The sequence below is a fragment of the Natrix helvetica genome (assembly GCF_964273705.1).
Source record: "Natrix helvetica genome assembly, chromosome: Z".
NCBI lineage: Eukaryota > Metazoa > Chordata > Lepidosauria > Squamata > Natricidae > Natrix > Natrix helvetica.
This window is the reverse complement of record NC_138554.1, coordinates 25,955,676-25,979,282: the sequence shown is the minus strand read 5'-3', so window position 1 is coordinate 25,979,282 and position 23,607 is coordinate 25,955,676. Positions and strand designations below refer to the sequence as shown.

Below are 23,607 nucleotides of genomic sequence, written 5' to 3'. Positions count from 1 at the left end.
TGCACTTTCCTGCCTTCCACATGCAAACACTGTGACCCACAGCCCTGCAGTTTTATGAAACGTCGTCTTGAAATCAGCAGCTGCAGATGTTTCGGCGTGTCTTTATTTGCCCACTCTTGGAGAGTCCCCCCCTCCCTTTTCTCCTCCTTTACTGCCTTGCTTTGCAGGCATCCACAGCTGCGGGCTGTGAAGAAGGAGCACCGGGGCCCTGTATTGATGGGGAGGGAGAGGTGGGGGTGGAAGGAGGAAGGCATTTTGGAAAATATTTTACACCTCTCTCCTTTCATTGGATTTATATTAATTGTCCTTTCTAGTCCTAGACCCCATCCTGAAGCCTCCGGAGGGTGAAAAATGACCCAACACGCAAACCGGAAATCCGTTCCCGAACTTTCGGTTTGTGCGTTGGGTTTTTCACCCTCCGGAGGATTCAGGGTAGCCTCTAGGGAGTGAAAAATGGCCAAAAATGAAGGCCAAGTCAACTAGCCAGCATGCGCGCAACACCTCATGTGCCCTAAGAAATGGCTCCGCATGCCACTTGTGGCCTATGTGCCATAGTTTGCCATCATGGACATAGGCTATAGTAGCAGAATCCTGCAAGCCTGAAAGGTAAAATATTTTACTTTTCCTGCTTTTTTTAACATTCTGAGTCAAAGACGGCCGACTCCGAAAGCCCTGTGTGCCACACCCGTGCTCCATTTTTGCTAGCAGAGGTACCGCAACCAGTCCGTTGCTATTTCCAGACAAGCCCCGTGAGCCAGATCTAAGCACCCTGCGAACCAGATCCGGCCCTCGGGCCTTGAGTTTGACACCCCTGTACTACTATACCATCTTATGCTGTCTACCTAACCCATTCACATTTTGCTGATGCTGTGATTAGCAACTGGAGCAAGTTTAGAGTGTGCTTTGAATCAAAGATTGTACTTTTGCTTCTTTAAACTTGACTTTGGAAATCAGCATCTTTAGACTTGCTTTTCCAATCCCCAGCATCTCAAAATACTTATGTGAAAATATAGCCACAAACTTTCAGGGGTAAGCAGTCTCATCTTGCAAGATCTTCCATTATGGAAGAGCACTGAAATCTTATATGAACCAATAAGAAGTTTACGTTAACAGAAATCTTTCAAGAGTTAATGTAAAAATATTGCCAACTCTGCTTATTTTGATACAAGATTTAATCCTCCCAAATGAAGCCATTGTAAGATGGCCTCTTTGTATACAATTGGGAACCCATCGTTACCATACAGGCCTAATGCAAGTTGGTAGATATTGTATATTTTTTATTTCTTTGTGTAGGACTTGCATTACTCTCAATCTGCTTGCATGCCTCTAAGGAAGACCTAGAACCTGGTTTCCCTGCTCCTAAGCCTACTTCTTAACCAATATACCACGTTGTCTCTCTTTAAAAGCAGGTCATTTAAAGGTCTAAGCTAGAAACGCACATTCTGCCAACATTTTCATGGAGTTTATGCTTTTCAAGACCAAAACCAACATTGTATATTCTGAACCAGACAGTTTTAAATTAATTAGCATAACGATTTCATAGAGACACCTTTTGGTAGAATGGAACATTTTATTAGGCAGTTTCAACATTACACATCACGGTCCTGTTCGTAGGTTACTCCCACCTGTTTTCGTGCTTCATCCATGATACAGGCAATTGTTTCACTCTCATCTAATGGCATGATAGGGCTTTCCTTCAAACCTGCATGCAAAATACAAGCTGAATCAGCAATAAATAAATTGGACCTTGCACAAAGGAGAAATCTACGGCTGTATTGCAGGACTTCTAACTGTCCCCGGCCTCAGTTTTGCATGGATGCTACGTGTTCCCTCTCCCTTTCCTAGAGTTTAATCATGGCGTGAAGAATAAAAGCTTTATCCTTTGCTTCAAATAGGAACATCTTAATAACTTACTTATTAGCCACATGATAATTAGATCTCGATGTTAAGCCTGAGAAATACGACCTAATAATTCAATACAAAGATATGGTCAAGACAGAAAAGAAAGTACTCCAAATGGAGAAAGAAATAAAGAAAAGTTGAGCGGCCCCTGCTCAGGTTGTAGGTTTCAGTCAACAGGTGCAGATAAACCTTTTTATGATATATATTTGGCAAAATTGAAGCTGAAAAGGGGATAAATATTTTGCCAAGTCAGCTGTCAGTCATGAAGTCAATTTGCCACCTCATTGTGGGGCTACTCTAGGTAGCAAGTACAGGTAGTCCTCAATTACAATAGTTCACTTAATGACCTCAAAACAACGGCACTGATTTATGACTTTTTTTCACTGTTGCAGAATCCCCATGGTCACTGACGAAATTCAGACATTTGGCAAGTGACTCATATTTATGACGGTTGCAGTGTCCTAGGGTCATGTGATTGCTCTTTGCAACCTGACAAGCAAAGTCAATAGGGAAGCCAGATTCACTTAACCATGTTGCTAACTTAACAACTGCAGCAATTCACTTAACAACTGTGGCAAGAAATGTCATAAAGTAGGGCAAAACCCACTTAACAAATGTCTCACTTAACCGAAATGTTGGGCTCAATTGTCATAAGTCAAGGACTGCCTGTACTTAAAGAACTGTAAAGGTATTGAATTGTTCTGCAGGCTTTTAATATTATTATAAATGTCTAGAATGCAAGGAAATTTTCAAGTTAAATTTCTGCAAGATAAAGAGTAGGGAAAATTAACAAAAATAGATTAGCTGGTTACCAGAAACTCTTGGAAGCAGTTACTTCTGCCAAAGGAGATGTTGCAAAATATTGACAAGTGTGTAAAGAATTTACTTGAAACCCATAAGCAACTGCACATACATAGAGTGCACCCAAATTTGCAGGAAGATTTATTTTATATACTTCTATATGTGCATATATACCATCTATACTGAGGTATTTATTGACACCTACAATTTCACCAGAGATGTCACAGTTATTAGTGACAGCAAAGCTGAGAGGGAAATAAGCCAGATGGTAGAGATGCAGTGTTTTTTTTTTTTTTTAAAGGAATGGATGTGGATCAATCAAAGGAGAATTTCAGAGTTAAATAGACCTTCAGTTTCATCCAGGAGAAGTCAAGACCACCATCATAATTACCATTTTTCAGACACTCTCGGACATGTTCAATCTGATACCGAAACCCAATATTGTGCTTAAAGTTCAGGGGCTCAGGAGAAGGTGGCAATGGCCATTCCCAGCGGTTCCCTTTCAGAAACATAACTGTAGGGCTGTTCATGTTTTCCGGGATCTAGGAAGAAAAGCAGGATGGTCTTTCCAATGGCAGAATTGAAATCATGTCATCTCTGCTCTGAAAATCTGCAGATGATAGTAACATTTACAACCCAGCCTGCATCAGCCAGAAGTTATTCAATTAATATCCATTGTGTTTGTATTGCAGTTTGAAACACACACAGAGTAAAAAACATTAAATCCATAATTATGCACATCCAACAGTCTAATTAATTTATTAAGCTGTAACACAAAAATCACACAGCCCTACTAAGAATTGATGTGTTCAATTTATCCATTGGTTAACATGATGGCTAGTGTGAGAAGTAGATACTCTGATTGTTGTTTACTGGGCTGCTGAGATTCAGGATGTAACTGATGTTTTAGATACTCAAAGAATCTGGATCTTGAAGCAGTAATTTTTCTTTCACTGTATTTTAGTTTACATCATAGAATTAAAACGGTTGATCCATATGAAGTCACAATTGTCTGGCAAGCTAAAATTTGCTATGTTCTCCAAATTCAATAAGTTAAGCCAAGCAAAAAGCACATTATGATAAAATGTGTGAACAACACAGTTGAAAAAAAGATAGATTGCTAAGGTCATCACAATAACATTGCTGTCCATGGGCTAAAGATTTTCTCACAAATATAAATGTCCCTGGATAACTTTGCAAGGTCCAATCCTGGTCAGTCACAGTCTTCTGCCCATCCTCGGGGAAGTTCTCTCTACTGGAGTGTGCGCTTTGGGCTATTCTATGCTTCAAAGTTATGTGATTGCCTTCCTCTTGGTTGATGGTGTGTTAATGGCTAGCAATTGACTATTGTTTCCATGTGCTGCCAAGTCCTTGGCTCCTAAGTACCTTAGAAGCTGGTGGTAAATCAGCACTCCTGTTGACTGACAAGCAGGGGTGGGCTGCTACAGATTCGCCCGGGTTCGGGAAAACCCGTAGCTAACATGACCGGTTCGGAGAACCTCCAAGCCCACCCCTGGCTGACCCCGCCCACTCCAGCCCTCCCCTCCCAGGAGTCTCCATACAGCCAATTTTGGATGCAAAGTAAGTGCAGGGTCCACGTGGAGGCTTAGGGAGGGGGGAAAATTCCAGAAGGATGGAAATGGGTCTGTTTCGGACTTCCAGAGCCTGGGGGAAGCAGTTTTTGCCCTCCCAGAGGCTCAAGGAAACGCTCCAGAGCCTGGGGGAAGCGAAAATGTCCCGTTCCCACCCTCCATGGTGCAGGAGCAATGTTCCCTCTAGGCTGCGTGGCTGCGCACATAACAAGAAAACGCCGTGCAGCAGTTTCCAACTGCTGCGCAGTGTTTTTTAATGTCTTACAATATGGCTTAAAATATTCCCCCTCCCTCCCTCCTCTCTATGCCCTGAAGTCTCCTCCAACGGGTGAAGTCAAGGAAGACTCTTCCCGGAGACCAATGACGCTGCAGAAGGGAGAATTCCCATTGGTCCTCTGGGGCTTCGTCGGTTCCTGAGAAAACGCAATTTGCTGGTTGTAGCCTGCATTTCTCTGCACATCCCGCGTTTCTCAGGCATTGCGTCGTCTGAAGCCCCGTTCTGGGCTTGGCAGCCTTTCTGCGATCCCTTTGCTTTGCGGAGAGATGGAAGCAGCGTGGAGTTGGACTGCCTGAGACAAAGGGGTCCATGGGATCTTGAGACTTGATTTTTGAGCAGCACCAATCCATTCCACTCTTTCATTTCCCTTTCTGTCTTTCTATCTTCCTTTTCTTTTTCCTTTATCTTTTCCTTTCCTTATTTCCTTTCCTTTATCTTTTCCTTTCCTTATTTCTTTTTCCCTTCTTTTTTCTTTTCCCCTTCTTCATCCTTTCCTTTCTTCTTTCCCATTTCCTTTCCTTTTTTCTTTCCTTCTTTTCCATTCTTTTCCTTTCGCCTTTCTCTTTTCCTTTCTTTCTCTTTTCCTTTCCTTATTTCCTTTCCCCTTCTTTTTTCTTTTCCCTTCCCTTTCCCTCCCTTCTTCATCCTTTCCTTTTCTTCTTTCCCATTTCCTTTCCCTCCTTGCCCCCCTCCCCAACATCTGCTCTAATGGCAATTATGGCTAAAAAAAATTCAAATGCTTAGGCATGAAAATGTGTTGCTCAAATACTATTCCGCAAGCACAAAAAAAACTTAAGAGAGAACATTGTCCACAAGGCAGACTAGGCCATGCTCACCATGGTTACCCCCACCCAGCAATCAGGGAGAGAACCCGTTGCTGAAATTTTGGAAGCCCACCCCTGCTGACAAGGGGTCCATTTCCAAGGCTTCAGACATTTCCCTGACTATCTTTGTTACCTGCATGGCCAATAATTTTAGTAGCTGCAATATTGAATGTATGTTCATTGCAACGTGAGACTACTAATGAGATTTTCTGGCTGATACATCACACTCAGTGCCCAAGTTCCTTTTTATTGTTCACACCTAAAATCTTGCTGTATTCTTCTGCTCTCTCAAAAAGTGAGGTGTGCTTGGTGCTGTCTGAGCTTGATTGTTTTCTTTCAGATGTTACTCTGCAAGAACTAGGTAACATCAATATTGAAGCTTTCCCTGCATCTTGGGAAAACCACCTAGATTTGATCAGCCTTGTGCGATATGGACAACACTGAACCGAATTCCTATGGGTTGTGGTAGATGTGCTGATGCCCTCTGTAAGTGAGGCAAAATACTATCCCGAATTGTGACTGTGAGGCCAAAAATTAAACAACAATAGAGCGTCAAAATAGAGCCTATAATGGAGATTTTGCTGATTTCTTGTCTGCGACAAAGGAAGTGAAAAATTATACTTGCAACTTGGATATACATTTGTAATCTTCCTGTTAAGATTTCAGATTTTGTATTCCATGGTTTGTATTTTACCCGTGTTCCTTTCTACTGATATATGATATGAATGTGCCATGTGATTGACAGAGAGGGAGTGGGAGTGAGAAACAGACAAACAAGCATACTACCAACTACCCACTCTCTTTAAGTCAGGGGTGTCCAAACTTAGGAACTTTAAGACTTGTGGACTTCAACTCCCAGAATTCCCCAGCCAGCCATGCTGGCTGGGGAATTCTGGGAGTTGAAGTCCACAAGTCTTAAAGTTCCCAAGTTTGGACACCCCTGTTTTAAGTCATCTGCCTGCACTCAGTTCTCAATTGTACTTGATCCCATCTCCACAGAATCTGACTCTGGTGAAGGACGTCTTTGACTTCCATTGTCCATCCCTTAACAACTACCTTGATGAAGCCTTCAGTTCCTCCAATAGTTGCCTCTCTTGGCAGATCGATCATCATAGTGACGTTAAGAACAGCCTGACGGTTCTCTGGATAGTTGAGGATGATGGAAACAGTTTCATCAACTCCTGAAAGGCATGGAAAACGTTGCCTGGCCTAAGCCATCTCCCTCAAACCCGTTGGACTAGAAGACCTCCAAGGTCCCTTCCAACTCTGTTAGTCTAATAACTTTTAAGAGCCCACCAAGCCACTTTTAATATAACTCCTTTACTGCAGGAGCAGCTTAGATGTTTACCTGTTTTATACAGAAATCCTGAGGCCACAATTGATTGGGGCATTTCAGGCCCAAAAACCATAGAGGCAAACTGGATGCAGTAGCCGCCCAAATCCAGGATGACACCTCCACCCAGTTTCTTCTCCAACAGCCTTGGAACGTCATCCATCCGAACAGCCATTTGAGCTCGTAGCACTTTCAAATTCCCAAGAGATTTCTGACACACTGCGCTACGGATTTGTTCAGATACGGGGAAGAATCTGGTCCAGAAGCCCTTAAAGAGACCAAGGCATGTCAGATCGGAGTGTACTTCAAGGAAAGTAGCATTGGATACAGACCTCCCTTTTGTTATATATCTGTATATAGAAACTTGGTTTGCTTGGATGGATGTACCCTGTTTCCCCGAAAATAAGACCTCCCTGCATAATAAGCCCAATTGGGCTTTTGAGCGCATGCGCTAAAATAAGCCCTCCCCTGAAAATAAGCCAGCTCTGAAAATATTGCAACACAGCAGCAGCCATGAGGTGACTACGCTCATTGCCTCCTGCACCTCAAAAATAAGAAGGCCTCCCTGAAAATAAGGCCAAGCACTTATTTCAGGGGTCAAAAGAAATAAGACATTCTTATTTTCAGGGAAACACAGTATACATAGATACATACATGTATGTATGGGACACGGTGACTCAGTGGCTAAGATGCTGAGCTTGTCGATCAGAAAAGTTGGCAGTTCGGTGGTTCAAATCCCTAGCGTCACATAACAGAGTGAGCTCCTGTTACTTGTCCCAGCTTCTGCCAACCTAGCAGTTTGAAAGCATGTAAAAATGCAAGTAGAAAACTAAGAACCACCTTTGGTGGGAAGGTAACAGTGTTCAGTGTCCCTTAGGCATTTAGTCATGCCAGCCACATGACCACAGAGACGTCTTCGGACAGCGCTGGCTCTTTGGCTTTGAAACCGAGATGAGCATCGCCCTCTAGAGTTGGGAATGACTGGCACATATCTGTGAGGGGAACCTTTACCTTTACCTATGTATGTATGCGTGTGTATATATGTACTAGCTGGATGAAACTGTGATCTGGCTGGATAAATTGACAGGTAAAGCCCTCAGGCCAGATGAGTCACACTCTGGCCACGCTCATGCCCGGTCTAGCAAGGGGGAGGAGGAGTGGAACGTCTAACTCCTTAGCATCGACTCATGCTAATATAATACTGCATAAGGAATACTGATGATCTGATGGTCATTTTGAAAAATCCTTTCTTAGCAAGCACCCAGAAGCCAAGAGGAACACACATGCTAAATTTCAGGTTTGAAAGCTTTACCATTCTGGAGATTTCGTGATGAGTGAGTAGTAGTTGGCTTTAGATAGATAGATAGGTAGGAAGGTAGGTAGCAGTGGTGGGTTTCAATTTTTTTTAGAACCTCTTGTGTAGGTGTGGCCTGCTTTGTGGGAGTGGCTTGCTGACAATGTGACCGGGTGGGAGTGGCTTGCCAGTCGTGTGTGGGAGTGGCTTGCCAGTCATGTGACTGGCTGGGCGTGGCCAACTTGTAATGTGGTGAAATTCACTTAACAACACTCTTGCTTAACAACCAAAATGTTGGCTCAGAAACTGGCATTTGAAGCACGCAAGTCTTAAAGCTGTCAAGTTACAAGACCCTTGTACCCCTAACCCTTTAGAAAAAAAACCCCAGAGGTGTTCAAATTTGACAGCTTTAAGACTTGTGGACTTCTACTCCCAGAATTCCTCCTCCAGTCATGTTGGCTCAGGAACTCTGGCACTGAAGCACGCAAGTCTTAAAGCTATCAAGTTACAAGACCCTTGCACCCCCAATCCTTTAGGGAAAAAAACCCCCAGGGGTGTTCAAATTTGACAGCTTTAAGACTTGTGGACTTCAAGAATTCCTCCTCTCGCTCTTCATCTTGATGATGTGCGGACGGGCGGAGGGAGGGAGCTGGAACCGGTTCTAAACAGCACTGTAGATTTGTGGAACCTCTTCTATAGAAGAGGTTACAAGTGGCAGGAACCCACCCCTGGTAGGTAGGTAGGTAGGTAGGTAGGTAGGTAGGTAGGTAGGTAGGTAGGTAGGTAGATATGATCTGTTGGGTGGTCCTTGACTTACAAGCATTTGTTTAGTGACCATTCACAACAGCACTAAAAAAAGTGACCATAGACAGTCCTCACACTTATAACTATCCCAGCATCCCTATGTTCATATGGTTAAAATTCAGGGTTCTTGGCCTATATTAACAATGGTTGCAGCATCCTGGACTCATGTGACTGCCATTTGTAACTTTCCCAGACAGCCTTTGACAAGCAAAGTCAATGGAGAAAGCTGGATTCACTTAATGACTCTGTGATTCATTTAACAATGGCACAAAAGGTCATAGAATTGGATGCAACTCATTTATAAACTACCTGTTAGCAACATAAATTTTGGTACCAATTGTGGTTGTAACTTGAGCACTACCCGTAAAGCTCTTCTCTATTCTGTAGAGGGGAATGACTTCTATTTAATATTTCTTAAAAATGAAAAAAGTCATCAACTATAGGTTGCAAGGTAAGAAACAGTAAATTAAAAAGTCAGGGTACGCTATCACAGGGCCAGGATTCTTGTTACAGGTAGTCCTCAACTTATGACCACAATTGAGCCCAAAGTTTCTGTTGTCAAATGAGACAATTGTTAAGTGATTTTGCCCCATTTGATGACCTTTCTTGATATAATTGTTAGGTGAATCACTCCAGTTGTTAGGTTAGTAACCTGGTTGTTAAGTGAATCTGGCTTCCCCATTGACTTTGCTTGCTACAAGGTCACAGAAGATGATCACGTGACCCTAGGACACTGCAACCGTCATAAATATGAGTCAGTTACCAAGCATCTGAATTTTGATCATGCAACCATGAGGTTGCTGCATCGGTCATTAGTGTGAAAAACAGTCATAAGTCACTTTCTCCAGTGGTATTGCAATTTGGAATGATCACTAACTGTGGTAAATTGAGGACTACCTGTATCTTTATGCATTTCACAGCCTAATTACCCTGTGGGATTGTTAAAAGGATAAAAGAAGATGCAGGCTTGCCGGAAAATTTTCTAGACACCTTCTGGTGGAAACACACTCTATAACAGTGATGGCAAACCTATGGCACGCGTGCCACAAGTGGCACGCGGAGCCATTTGTCAAGGCATGCGAGGCGCTGTCCTGTCAGCTGGCCAGCTGAGTTCACCTTTTTAAAAGCTATTTTTCGCCTTCCCCAGGCTCCAGAGGCTTTATAGGAGCCTGGGGAAGGCGAAAAGAGCCTCCCCTGCCCCCCCGGAGGCTTCAGGGACCGTCCCGGGGCTTCCCTGAAGCCTTCGGAACGCTTAAAACCACCTTCCGAGCAAACCGGAAGTGACTTCATATATTGATTGTGTCTCAGAGGGTTTTGGTCACTTCCAGTTTGCTCGGAGGGTGGTTTTAAGCATTCTGAAGGCTTCAGGGAAGCCTCCGGACGGTCCCTGAAGCCTCCGAAGGGCCTCCGGGGTGGCGGGGAAGGATTTTTTCACCCTTCCCAGGCTCCTATAAAGCCTCTGGAGCCTGGGGAGGGTGAAAAAAACATGTAAAAATTGGGGGGGGGGGTTCGACGTTGCATTATGGGTGCGGCATGCCCGCACATGACCTGCCTGTGCTCCCCCCACTTGTGGCACACGAGCCAAAAAAGGTTCACCATCACTGCTCTATAATATCAAGAAGCTTTCCTAGTGTACAGATAGAACCTGCCTTCCTGTAACTCAGGGGTGTCACACGGGGTGCTTAGATCTGGCCCAGGGGGCCGCCCTCGAAACAGCGAAGGACCAGCCTGCAGTGCCTCTACCAGTAACAACAGAGGTTGGGAAGGCCACATGTGGCCCGCCAAGCTCTATTTCACTGGCAGAGGGCTGCAGAGATCAGTCACGGTCAAAAATGGAATCCGGGAGTGCGGGTACACACAGCCCCCCCTCCCGCCGAGCTCCATTTTCACTGGCTAAGTGCTAGCAAAGCATACTACTAGCAAAAGTGGATCCCCTCCAGCCCCGCCTGAGCCACCACAGATGTCCCTGACCAGTAGTGATATTCAATTTTTTAAATTACAGGTTCTGTGGGTGTGGCTTGGTGGGCGCGGCAGGATAATGCAAAATCCCCATTCCCACCCCACTCTGGGGCCAGCCAGAGGTGGCTTTTGCCAGTTCTCCGAACTACTCAAAATTTCTGCTACCGATTCTCCAGAACCTGTCAGAATCTGCTGAATTTCACCCCTGCCCCCCCCCAACACAAGTGATGTTGAGCTGGCCACCCCCACCCTGGCCTTGTCCATCTAGCCACCTCTCCCCCACCCCAAGGTCAAACACAACCCTGATGCAGCTCTCAATGAAATTGAGTTTGATACCCTTTCTGTAACTTAATTTGTATCCCACACTCTGGCCAATAGAGAAGATCTCCATTGTCTTCAGTATTTAAGTACTGTTAATATTTGTTCCCTGTATGTCTTTTTTGCAAGGCTAAATTCCCTCAGGCTTCCTTCATGATCTCCAGGGAACATAGGGAAAAGAAAAAAAAACAAACCCAGTAATTCAAACCCAATCAATCAACCGCATTACAAGCCTGATTTATATTCATTTGCATTATTCAATCAGATTGCAGGAGATTTAGATCATTGTTTCTCCACCTTGGCAACCTGGAAGAGGTGGGGACTTCATCTCCCAGCCTCCGCCCCTCCCTCCCCTCTGCCAACATGGGGGTTGAAGTCTAAGGATCTTGAAGTTGCTAGACTAGAGGAAGAATTGCTTTAGATTTTTCAGTCATTTAAAAGTAGGAATGTGGGTTTTTAATCTCAGGAAGTGGGAATCTAAGGTTGGAATTCAAGTGGCATTTGTATGTGGGGGGGAAGGAATGAGAGTGGGAGTAAGAACAGAAACTGAATAGGGAGGGCAAAAACTGGATCAGCTTAAGATAATACACCTTCACCAACTCTAAGAAAAGAGTGGGGGTTAAGCACATGGGATTGGAGGCCAGACAGGTAAAAGGCATGATTGCTGCCCTGAAAGTCATTTATAAAACCTGTTGGATTGCACATCGTACATGCCATTCTTGGAAAACTTCAAGCATTGACTTGTTTCTCTCAGAAGTTTGCCAATTTCCTGCCAGCTTGCTTGGGATTTTTGGGTCTGAGTACAATGCTGGGAATGATTAAAGTATGAAAGATTTTCTCTTGAGTCAGAAAGAGAGAAAGAGATCTAAGACTCCCTTATTGCTGATCATGGGAGCTTTGGACCAAGTTAGAAGAAAAAGTGAGATGCAGATGAAGTGTTTATGTGAATTAGGAAAGCTTCCTTTGTAAACTGCCCTTAATTGGAGTATTTTGTGGGATAGTGCTTATGATTTAGGATTAGGAGCAGTGAAATGCAGGCAAACATTTTCTGATTCTGTCCTCCCTTTCTGACTCTTGAGACGCATCCACATTTTAATCTTCTGTTTTTCATCACTTAATTATTTATCTTTCTCTGCTTTTTTAATTTGATGTGGCCCACTGATGGTATGCATGATAGCTCATCCTTAAATTAAAACTAGTGTTGACGGAAACTCTCTGGAGCGCTAAATTTATTAACAAAAGAAAACAAGCAAAATAACAACCTATGATGACACAGGGAATCCTTGACTTACAACAATTCATTTAGTGACCGTTACATCTTACATTCCCCATTGGCTTTGCTTGTCAGGTGGTCAAAAGGATGATCATGTGACTCTGGGACACTGCAAGCGTCATAAATATGAGTCAGTTGCCAAGTATCTGAATTTTGATCACTTGACTATGGGGAATGTTGCAACAGTCTTGTGTGCAAAATGTTCGTAAGTAACTTTTTTCAGTGCTGTTGTAACTTCGATCACTAAATGAATTGTTATAAGTCAAGGACTACCTGTATTTTTCATATGCACTTTCAAAATTTAATATAATGCGTGTTTAGGTTTATAAAATAAGCTGAACAGTTTATTGGCATGAACCCAAAGATATACAGTAAAATCTCTCCTGTTCTCACAACTGTTTTTAGTTATTTGTGGAGCAACAAAACAAGCCTTTTAAAATTGGGGGCAGGGAAGGAAATTGGGTGACTGGTACTAAGAATAATAAATCCCTACCAAATTACTCCCTATCTAAATATAATAAAGTATGATTTCCAATTTATAGCCAGTGTTTCCAATCATAAAGTGGCAAAAAAGTACTTGAGTCCATGCCTCAAAAAAAGTCTAGACCTTTTGTGTACCTCTGATGGCTTCTAAGCTATCGTGTGGGTGAGTTCACACCACATGCTAAAAATGAAATTCAAAGAAACCCCGTATGAACATAGCACAATGTCTGAACCCAACCAGAGTCAGATTCCTAAAAGGTTACATTTGTTGTAGCCCAGCTGGTGGCAGACAGTGAGGAGGTTGGGGAGGAACATGGGCCAGTGCTGGAGTCTGGGGAAGGCTCTGATGAGGGCTCTGCATCAGAGGCAGAGAGGGAGCCATGGCCATCCGACAGTTACCAGCTGCCTTTGGAGTCAGAGATCAGTGAGGCAGAAGAACAGCTGGAGCCTGTTCCTGATGTGCGCATGTGGAAAGCTGCCAGGAGAAGGGGAACAGCTAAGGAACAAGGGCCGACTTGGGAGTAAAGGCACAGGTGGAAGGTGAATGGCCTCTCACACAGGGAATAAAGAGGAGCGAAAGGGGAGTGGAGACAATTAGTTTGTTTAATTAGTGTGAAGATTTGTTCGTGACTCTCAGAGTCTCCTTGCCAAATATTTTCTTGTACAGCATTGCATTTGAAAGATATCGGCCTGGCAGCTCTCCAAGACTGATAAAGTCTGTGCTTGTAAATTTACCCTTGAAAGATTGTTTGCCGGGACTTTGCTGGATGTGAATGAGAGGAATTCACATTAGCTTAATAAAAAGGGGCTTTTGTCGGGATAAGGAGTCTGCTTCGTGATTTTGTGAAGCCTAGGTCAGAACAAGATTCCCTACCTCCATGAGGAAGACGTCATTCTCCCGAGCTGTTCGTATCATCTCCCGTACTTCACGGGCATTCATGCCCATGGGTTTTTCACAGAGAACATTCTTCTTAGCCCGGAGGAAAAGGGTGGTTTGACCAAGATGTTGAGTGTTGAGAGAACCCACGTAGATCACATCTGGAGGGGGGAGCAGAAGACATCTCAGCAAATGAACAGAAAATGGAAGAGAAGTAGAGGGGATTTCATTGGAGCCTGGGAATCTTATGTGCCTTCCTTCCTCTCCTTCCATCGCTCCTTTCCTTCCTTCCTTCCTTCCTTCCTTCCTTCCTTCCTTCCTTCCTTCCTTCCTTCCTTCCTTCCTTCCTTCCTCTCTTCCTTCATTGAGCCTCCACAGAAAGAGTCCAAATACAGGTAGTCCTTGACGTATGGCTACAATTGAGCCCAAAATTTATGAGACATTTGGTGACTTTTCTTGCCACAATTGTTAAGTGGTTCGCTGCAGTTAATAGTTTAGTAACCTGGTTGTTAAGTGAATCTGGCTTCCCCACTGGCCTTGATTTCAGAAGGTTGCAAAAGATGTTCACTTGACCTTGGGACACAGCAACGGTCATAAGTACGAGTCAGTTGCTAACCATCTGGATTTTGATCACATGATCGCGACAAAAGTTGTAAGTGTGAAAAACGGTCATAAGTAACTTTTTTCAGAGATGTAACTTTGAACAGTTACCACATGAACAGTTTTAAGTCGAAGAATACCTGTAGTCAAAGATGGTGGCCATGCAATTTAAGCCACGAGCTGAAATTTTCAGAAGCCCTCTTCTCTCCTTCCTTACCTCTTTCCTTCCTTGTATATTTTTCGTGTTAAAACTCACCTTATCTCTGAATATGCCTCATTGGTTAACAGAACCTACCTCAGTCATTTCAGTGGAAGACTATCAGGATTTCCTACAGCTTAAAGTTAGACCAGGAAATCAAAACAGAAGTCAGCAACAAACCTCTTTAGCTTTTCCACCAAGAAAACTGGCTGGACCCTTCTAGGAAGTGGTCAAAGTCAGGGTTAACTCAGGCTCTCTTCTGAGGAGCTTGAAGCAATAATCCTTCCTGCTTTCACTCATATTTTATCTCTTGTATAACTGGGAGATTAGACCAAAGGTTTTCAATCATAGCAACTTGAAGATGTATGGACTTCAACTTCCAGAATTCCCCAGCCAGCATATTGGAAGTTGAAGTCCACACATCTTCAAGTTGCCGTGGGTGACAAACATTGAGTTAGACAAACATCTGACATAATCCTGTAATCCCTTAATTAGGAATAGAGTTGGGTGACTGGTTGGAGCTGAGTATTTAATGGCCAGATGCTCTCATGACATCATGTGGAGTTCACAGATTATTTTTCCTTTCCGCCCTAAGAGCAAAACATCTGCTGCTACCTACCATGTTTTCCCCAAAATAAGAACAGGGTCTTATTCTCTTCTTACCCTTTACTTTACTTTACTTTTACTTTTATTTAGATTTTTATACCGCCCCCTCTCCCCAAAGGGACTCGGGGCGGTGTACAGTCAAATAAAAACACATCAATAAATAGAAAATACAAACACAAAGAGGAGGCAATAAGAAACTGTACATATCTGAAGTAAAGTAGTTAAAAGCAATATTTAAATACCCTAAAAATACCCAATTAAAATATCTGCCAGGAGGTAGAATAAAACTATAAATGGGCCAGGCCGGCTAAACGGAACAGGTGAGTCTTCAGTTTTTGTCGAAAGGAGCGGAAGTCGGTGGTGGTTCTGATATCGGGGGGGGAGGTCATTCCAGAGGGTTGGGCCCATCACAGAGAAGGCTCTACTCCTAGGCGCCGCCCGTTGGCATTGCTTAGTGGACGGCACCCGGAGGAGTCCTTCCCTATGAGAGCGAATCGGTCGCAGGGAAGTGTGTGGTAGGATGCGATCCCGCAAGTACCTAGGTCCTGAGCCATGGAGCGCTTTAAAGATGGTAATTAACACCTTGAAACGCACTCGAAAGACCACAGGCAGCCAGTGCAGCTCGCGCAGGAGCGGTGTTACATGGGAGTACCTAGTACTCCCCATAATAGCCCGCGCGGCTGCGTTCTGGACTAGCTGCAGTCTTCGAGCGCGTCCCAAGGGAAGCCCCATGTAGAGGGCATTGCAGTAGTCCAGCCGAGACGTCACCAGTGCATGAGTGACCATGCGTAGGGCATCCCGGTCCAGTAGGGGGCGCAATTGGCGCACCAGGCGAACCTGGTGGAACGCCCCCCTTGCCACGGCTGCCACAATGGTCATCCATTGACAGCCGGGCATCTAGGAGGACGCCCAAATTGCGCGCCCGCTCCACAGGGGGCAATTGCTCGCCCCCTATGGTCAGTGATGGAATCAACTGACTGAACCGGGATGCCGGTAGCCACAGCCACTCGGTCTTGGAGGGGTTGAGCTTGAATCTGTTGTCCCCCATCCAGACCCCGACGGCTTCCAAACACCGGGTCATCACCTCGACAGCCTCGTTGGGGTGGTCTGGGGTGGAAATGTACAGCTGCGTATCATCAGCGTACAGCGTACAGATGATACTCCACCCCAAAACCACGGATGATCTCCCCCAGCGGCTTCACATATGCATTGAACAGGAGGGGCGAGAGGACCGACCCCTGAGGCACCCCACAAGTGAGTGACCTCAGGGTCGACCTCTGCCCCCCTGCCAACACACAGAACGGTGCCTCCAACTCCCATCCCCCCCATGGTCGATGGTATCAAACGCCGCCGAGAGATCTAATAGGACCAGGATAGAGGAACAACCCCTATCTCTGGCCCTCCAGAGATCATCGACCAACGCGACCAAGGCCGTCTCCATGCTGTGTCCGGGCCGGAAGCCGGACTGGCGTGGGTCTAGATATTCAGATTCCTCAAGGTGTCGTGGAAACTGCTGTGCCACCACATTCTCTACAACCTTCACCAAAAAGGGAAGGTTGGAGACTGGACGATAATTAGCTAGCTCCATCGGGTCAAGGGAAGGCCTCTTGAGTAAGGGCCTCACCACCGCCTCTTTCAAGGCGGCAGGCAAGGACCCCTCGCTCAAAGAGGCATTCACCAAGCCCAGTAGCCAGCCTCGTGTCACTTCCCAGGATGCCAGTACCAACCAGGAGGGACACGGGTCCATTAAACATGTGGTCGGTCGCAGCCGTCCATGCAACCTATCCAAATCCTCGGGGGCAACAGAATCAAACTCCTCCCAGAATGGTCTCACAAGACTCACTGTTGGCGGCTCCTCTGGTCCACTGAAGGGGGCCCATCCGCTCCGGATCTGAGCGATTTTGTCCTGCAGATATTCCCCAAACTCCTCTGCTCTGCCCTGTAAAGGGTCTTCCCGCGTCCTCTGTGATAAGAGAGAGCGGGTCACCCGAAACAGGGCGGCAGGGCGGTTATCGGCGGACGCAATAAGAGTGGCGCAATGTCTGCATTTGGCCACTCTTAATGCCACAAGGTAAGTCCGTGAATAGGCTCTTACCTGTGTTCGGTCAGATTCGGAGCGTGAGGACCTCCACCTGCCCTCTAGGCGTCTCCTATGGCGCTTCATCACCCTCAGGTCCTCAGTAAACCAAGGAGCCCGGGTGGGTCGTCGCAGCAGGAGAGGCCGCAAAAGCGCAACTCGGTCCAGGGGCCCAGCGGCCGCCCTATTCCAGGCGGCCACTAGGTTCTCGGAGCGAGAGCGGGTCAGGGCTACAGGGAATGGCCCAAGCTCCGTCTGGAACCTATCCGGTTCCATCAGGCACCTGGGGCGGTACCAACTTGGACAGTTTGGTTCCGCCTCCTCGCGGTGGGGGGTAGCGCCAGGGAAGTCCAGCCGGAGACATGAGTAATCTGACCATGACAGTGCTTGGACTTATTTTGGGGGAGGTCTTATTATTTTTGAGGTGCAGGAGGCGGTAAGCTTGGTCACCTCATGGCTGCTGCTGTGCTGCGATATTTTTGGGGAGGGCTTATTTTCAGGGGAAGGTTTATTTTAGCACATGTGCTCATTGGGCTTATTATCCGGGGAGGTCTTATTTTGGGGGAAACAGGGTAGGATCCAATTCCTATGATTGAACTCCCAACCTTCTGAGTTGGAGGTGAATGTCTTCACCATTAGGCCACCATGCTGCTTAAACATCCGGCATATGTCTTCCTAAACCAATTCCTCCAAATTTCAAGTCTCAAATACCCCCAGAAAAGAGTTGCTCTCTTCCACAACCCTGCCCTGCCTGTTTTGGAAGTTATTTTCTGTCCCCAAGGTCCAGTGGTGGGTTTCAAAATTTTTTAGAACCTCTTCTGTAGGTGTGGCCTGCTTTGTGAGAGTGGCTTGCCAGCCATGTGACTGAGTGGGAGCAGCTTGGCAGTCATGTGACTGGGTGGGCATGGCCAACTTGTAAAATGTGGTGAAACTCACTTAACAACACTCTTGCTTAGCAACCAAAATGTTGGCTCAGAAACTCTGGCATTTGAAGCATGCAAGTCTTAAAGCTGTCAAGTTACAAGACCCTTGCACCCCTAACCCTTTAGAAAAAAAAACCCAGGGGTGTTCAAACTTGACAGCTTTAAGACTTGTGGACTTCAACTCCCAGAATTCCCTCTCCAGTCATGTTGGCTCAGGAACTCTGGCATTGAAGTGTGCAAGTCTTAAAGCTGTCAAGTTACAAGACCCTTGCACACCTAACTCTTTAGAAAAAAAACCCAGGGATATTCAAACTTGACAGCTTTAAGACTTTAAGGTTTAGATAGGACTCTTAGATGTGGGTGGGGAGATTGGTGAGCCAGCCAATCAGTGAGCAATGGGAGGGGCAAGCATGGTGCTGATGGGCGGGGGGAGGGAGCTGGAACTGGTTCTAAATGGCATGGTAGATTTGTGGAACCTCTTCTATAGAAGAGGTTACAAGTGGCAGGAACCCACCCCTGGTAGGTAGGTAGGTAGGTAGGTAGGTAGGTAGGTAGGTAGGTAGGTAGGTAGGTAGGTAGATATGATCTGTTGGGTGGTCCTTGACTTACAAGCATTTGTTTAGTGACCATTCACAACAGCACTAAAAAAAGTGACCATAGACAGTCCTCACACTTATAACTATCCCAGCATCCCTATGTCCACATGGTTAAAATATGAATTTCAGCTCACCCACTTCAGGATCCTGTGCAAGTTCCTCATAAGAGCCATAGGCCCTGCAAATGCCATGCTTTCTGGCATATTCCTGGGCACGCTCAAGATTGCTAGAAGCAATAGCAACTATCTGGAAAAAAAGAAAGAAGAAGAAGCCAAATTAAATGAAGTTGGACATTGTATTACTTTTTTTTACAAAGGAAGGGATGAAGGATGATGAATTTTCAATTCATGCTTGCAGTTGATCAAAAGGGAATGCCTCATAGGAATTGTGTAGCTGCATTGTGGTAGAAAGGTAGGGAACAGTCATTGAGGAGATAAAGTTTGGAAGCACAGAAGCGTATCAGATTATAGATATAGCTCATTTTATTCTATTTTTTCATTTCAGTATTCGTGTTTGATTGCAGTTTAGGTAATCCTCGAGTAACAACTACAACTGACCCCAAACTTTCTGGTGCAAAGTGAGACATTTGTTACGTGAGTTTTGCCACATCTTATGCTCTTTCTTGCCACAGTTGTTAAGTGAATCACTGCAGATTCACTTAAGTTAGTAACATGGCTGTTAAGTGAATCTGGCTTCCCCATTGACTTTGCTTGTCATGAGGTCAAAAAAGATGACCATATGACTCTGGCACACTGTCATAAATGTGAGTCAGTTGCCAAGCATCTGAATTTTGATCAGGTGACTGTGAGGATGCTACAACAGTCGTGTGTCAAAAATAGTCATCATTTTTTTTCAGTGCCGTGGTAACTTCAAACGGTCACTAAATGAACTGTTGTAAGTCAAGGACTACCTGTATTCAAGTACAGGTAATCCTCCAGTCCTCCACTTAAACAGTTCATTTAAGTAATCCCAACCATATCACCCATTTGCTTTTCTATTCAATTTCAATTTCAATTTATTTGTGCTTCTAGACCGCCCCCTCTCCCAGAAGGGACTCGGGGCGGTGTACAGTCCATAGAGAATATCACAAAAATACAATAAAAGTTAAATATGTACAGTTTGGAGGAGGTTAAAATGCAATTAAAAGAACTGTACAAAGCTAAATAAATATTTCCCGCTGGAGTTAATCAGAAGTGGTCCAAATTATTATAGACGGTCTTGCTGCAACCAAATTAGCTCATTTTTCCCCCCCGAGGTGCAAGGAAAAGAATCTGGGATGGTGAATCAATTCGCTTTTGTTTTTTTTAGTAGGGGAACTGAGATAGGAGTGGTACAATAGCTTGATAATTAGTACTATCACAGCTTTTATTTTATTTTATTTTATTTTAATGAGATTCCTAACTGATCTTGAAAGAGATAAGGTTGTCTCTTGCTAGATCTCCAGACAGGAAAGAGAAGCTTTAGAGTAGTTTCGCAGAAAGACTGAATGATAAAAGAAATCACAAAGAGAGAATAGTATTGTTTAAAGATAATGAGGTAAGAGCCCCCCAAAATTGGGAAAAATAAAGAAATAAGTATAAATCGGGAAAATAGTATAATATAGATTGATACATAAAAGAATATATTGTAATTATAATGAGCACATTAAGGTTAGACGTTGGAAGATAAAAAGACTGTATATGTAATTTTACTTTTACTATGAGCATTGTGTGAAAAATACGCTAGTCCAGTCATTGCACTGTCCACACAAAAAAATGTTGGTTGTTAAAGAAAAACTGCAAATAAAACATAGGAAGAAAGAAAGAAAGAAAGAAAGAAAGAAAGAAAGAAAGAAAGAAAGAAAGAAAGAAGAAAGAAAGAAAGAAAGAAAGAAAGAAAGAAAGAAAGAAAGAAAGAAAGACTGAATGACTGTAATAGGTTGAGAAATTTTAGCTGATGTTAGCATAGTCCAGAGTGCAATCTTGTAATACTGTCTTAATTGATTGCTGAGGGGAGTTTTGACACAATTATGTACTGCTTTGTTTTAATTCAAAGTAATGAAAGGCCAGGAGGCAACATGGTATTGTACTAGAGATATGAAGACCATTGGCTGTTCTATCCCTTCCTTATTTAAGTAAATTGCTTCCCATCAGTCTATAATCCCTAAGAAGGCTAGACTTGCATAGGTTTGGAGTGGCACCCGAACCATACAAGCTTTTAAAATTTGTTTTCTCAATAATTTCTGGATTTCTGCAAACCTCAAGAGGATTTCTGGATAGAGCAGTGGTGGCATGGTGGTCAAAATGTAGTAATGCAGGCTAATTCTGCTAACTGCTGACTGCCAGTAGTTTGGCAGTTTGAGTCTCACCGGCTCAAGGTTGACTCATCCTTCCATCCTTCCGAGGTTGGTAAAATGAGGACCAAGATTGTTGGGAGCAATATGCTGACTCTGTAAACCGCTTAGAGAAGGCTGCAAAGCACTATGAAGTGGTATATAAGTCTTAAGTGCTATTGCTATTTGGTAATGTCAACTGTAGCAGATTTGCTCCTAGCTGGACCATTGAATAGTTGAGTTTCAGGGCTGAGGAAACCCACCTATTATTTTGCTATATTCCATCAGGACAATACACCAGCCCTATTCTAGGTGTATCATACTATACCCGCATGTATGAGTCTCTTAAGGAGATGCAGAAAACTACCAATATACAAGTATTGATATAAGAAGCCAGTGATAGCCCTTAAGAGCAGCCAGGAGGGAGTCCAGTGGTGGTTGACTCCTGGTTGTTGATTGTGTTTGGGAAGCAGGAATACAGCATTGAAAAATGAAAATGTGAGAGACTGCCTTATATAAAATGAGCATAAAATTCTTATTTATGCAGTTCTGTCAACCCTGGTTGGATATTGCAATCCCAGGTTTCTGAATTTCGGACTTTTTAAATGGAAAGTACGTCCTGCTACACAAGTACAATTCAGTAAAGTCTTTATACTAAATTCAGCTATTCATCTAGTTTGCAGCAGTCTACTTTAACTGACAGAGGCTCTCTATTCTTCAAGAAAGGTCTTCTTTATTTACTGTTATCAGCAATTAAGTCTAAGTCCTTGTTTATAAAAAACAAAACAAAACAAAACACCAGATTCTCCTTGGCACAGCTACATATTTTTTTAAAAAAATCCCCTCCAGCCCCAAGTTATAATTTGTTTAAAAAATAATATTTTTAAAAAATATTTTCTGGTTACCTTTTCAACATTGGGCAACTTTTTAAGATGCACCAGCTTTTTCAGAGGAAAACCAACCATCTCCCCATAACAGCACACTTACACACACTCACACATTCTCAGCAAGTGATACAACCTTGTGATCTGCTGGCAGAGTTTTCAAGGCCACAATGAAGTCATGGGAAATCTTCCCAGCAGAGCAGATTCCCCAGCGGAGAGGCATGGAAGATTTTGGGTGTCTTGATGGCTGGCAAAAGGTGAGATGATACTATTCTGCCTTTCCCCCTCCCGTTGCATGAAGAATCTGGATCGGCAGCTGCCTACATTTAGGAACCTGTGACTTGAAAAAGGGGCAGGGTAGCTCTGGGCCTGGGAGACGCCCTGCGTGGTTGCTTCTCTCTGTGTTTGGGGTGGAGTACCAAACCAGAATTTGCATGGAGAATGTGTACATGGCAAACATAGGAACCCCTACTTGAGTGAATTAAACTCATGGATCATTTGGCAAAGGGCTGCCTGCCTGCCTGCTTGCCCGCCCTGCCTTTCAGCTGCAAACCAAGGAGATGAAAGACCATTGAGGCAAAAGAAAAGATCTACCAAAAACTTCATTTCTTCACCCTTTATGCTTGCCTATCTCCAAAGCCTTCCTCAAAAAAAAAAGAGAATTACTCAAAGGGCTTCTTGATGATTGAGCAGATCCAACTCTTCCCCAAGCTTATCCTGAGTTGTCTGTCTTTCATTCATACTCCTGAGGCAATGGTGGGATTCAATATTTTTTACTACCGGTTCTGTGGCTGCGGCTTGGTGGCAGGGGTGGGTACGCCCTAGTACAGGCGTACCGGAGCCTGCCCGGAGCACCGGATACACCCACCTTACCTGTCTTTTAAGGCTTCTGTGCTTACATGCATGGCACATACAGCGCCTGTGCGATGCTCTGCAGAGCAGCTGGAGCGTTGCGGAGGAGCTAAGACACATGTGCGTGCTGCACGCATGTGCGCCCGCTGTGTGCATCCATGTGTGAAACCCACCACTGCTTGGTGGGCATGGAGTAGCTTGGTGGGCGTGGCAGGGGAAGGTTACTGCAAAATCCCCATTTCCTCCCAATCCGCTGGGACTCGGGAGGCAGAGAATAGATGGGAGCAGAGCCAGTCAGAGGTGGTATTTACCGGTTCTCCGAACTACTCAAAATTTCCGCTACCAGTTCTCCAGAACTGCTCAGAACCCGCTGAATACCATTTCTGTCCTGGGGCCCTTCAGAGTCTTGGAAGGTGAAATTTTAGGAGCTACCTCTGATCCAGTCAGCCTCCTGGGGTCCATTTCACTAAACATCCTCTTTGCTTCTTGGCAGTAGGGTTGTCATCACAGCTAAATATTATGAACACAATTAAAATGTGATGAAGTGGCCCTTTGACCCCATAGCAGACACTGGGCCCTGGTTTTAGGGTAGGACTCCCATTTCACCCTAGCGCCCTTGTATTTCCCTACATTAAAGGGCTACAAGGTGCATTGGGAAGAGATGATGAGATGGAAATACATTTGGAGGTAAAGTAAAGATGGAAATAGGGGGGCAGTATTTTGCTGGCTGTTGATGTAATGGAAACATTGGTCAATATTACTTTATGTGGCCAAAATGTAAACATCAGGATGGATTACTTCCTGTATACAATTATTATGTAT

The 23,607-nt window shown here is 44.4% G+C and overlaps 1 protein-coding gene across 1 annotated transcript; it reads right to left on the bottom strand.

Moving 5' to 3' along the window:
- Nucleotides 1-1,550: 1,550 nt before the first annotated feature.
- DHDH (dihydrodiol dehydrogenase) lies at nucleotides 1,551-22,276 on the bottom strand. The gene is made up of 7 exons (XM_081933821.1): nucleotides 22,070-22,276; nucleotides 18,873-18,984; nucleotides 13,735-13,898; nucleotides 6,745-6,997; nucleotides 6,453-6,577; nucleotides 3,095-3,245; nucleotides 1,551-1,702 (listed from the first exon to the last, which is right to left on the bottom strand). Exons 1-7 carry the CDS (start codon nucleotides 22,154-22,156, stop codon nucleotides 1,590-1,592), a joined length of 1,005 nt encoding a protein of 334 aa, XP_081789947.1. The 5' UTR covers nucleotides 22,157-22,276; the 3' UTR covers nucleotides 1,551-1,589.
- Between the last annotated feature and the right edge of the window lie 1,331 nt (nucleotides 22,277-23,607).

What these genes read in the sequence shown, in the direction of transcription:
- DHDH (XM_081933821.1), bottom strand. Translation starts at nt 22,156, where the DNA reads ATGCCTCTCCGCTGGGGAATCTGCTCTGCTGGGAAGATTTCCCATGAC. An exon ending in TGCACAGGATCCTGAAGTGG is followed by an intron (nt 13,899 to 18,872) that starts GTGAGCTGAAAT and finishes TCCCCCCTCCAG; the next exon opens with ATGTGATCTACGTGGGTTCT. An exon ending in CCGAGAGTGTCTGAAAAATG is followed by an intron (nt 1,703 to 3,094) that starts GTAATTATGATG and finishes TTTTGCATGCAG; the next exon opens with GTTTGAAGGAAAGCCCTATC.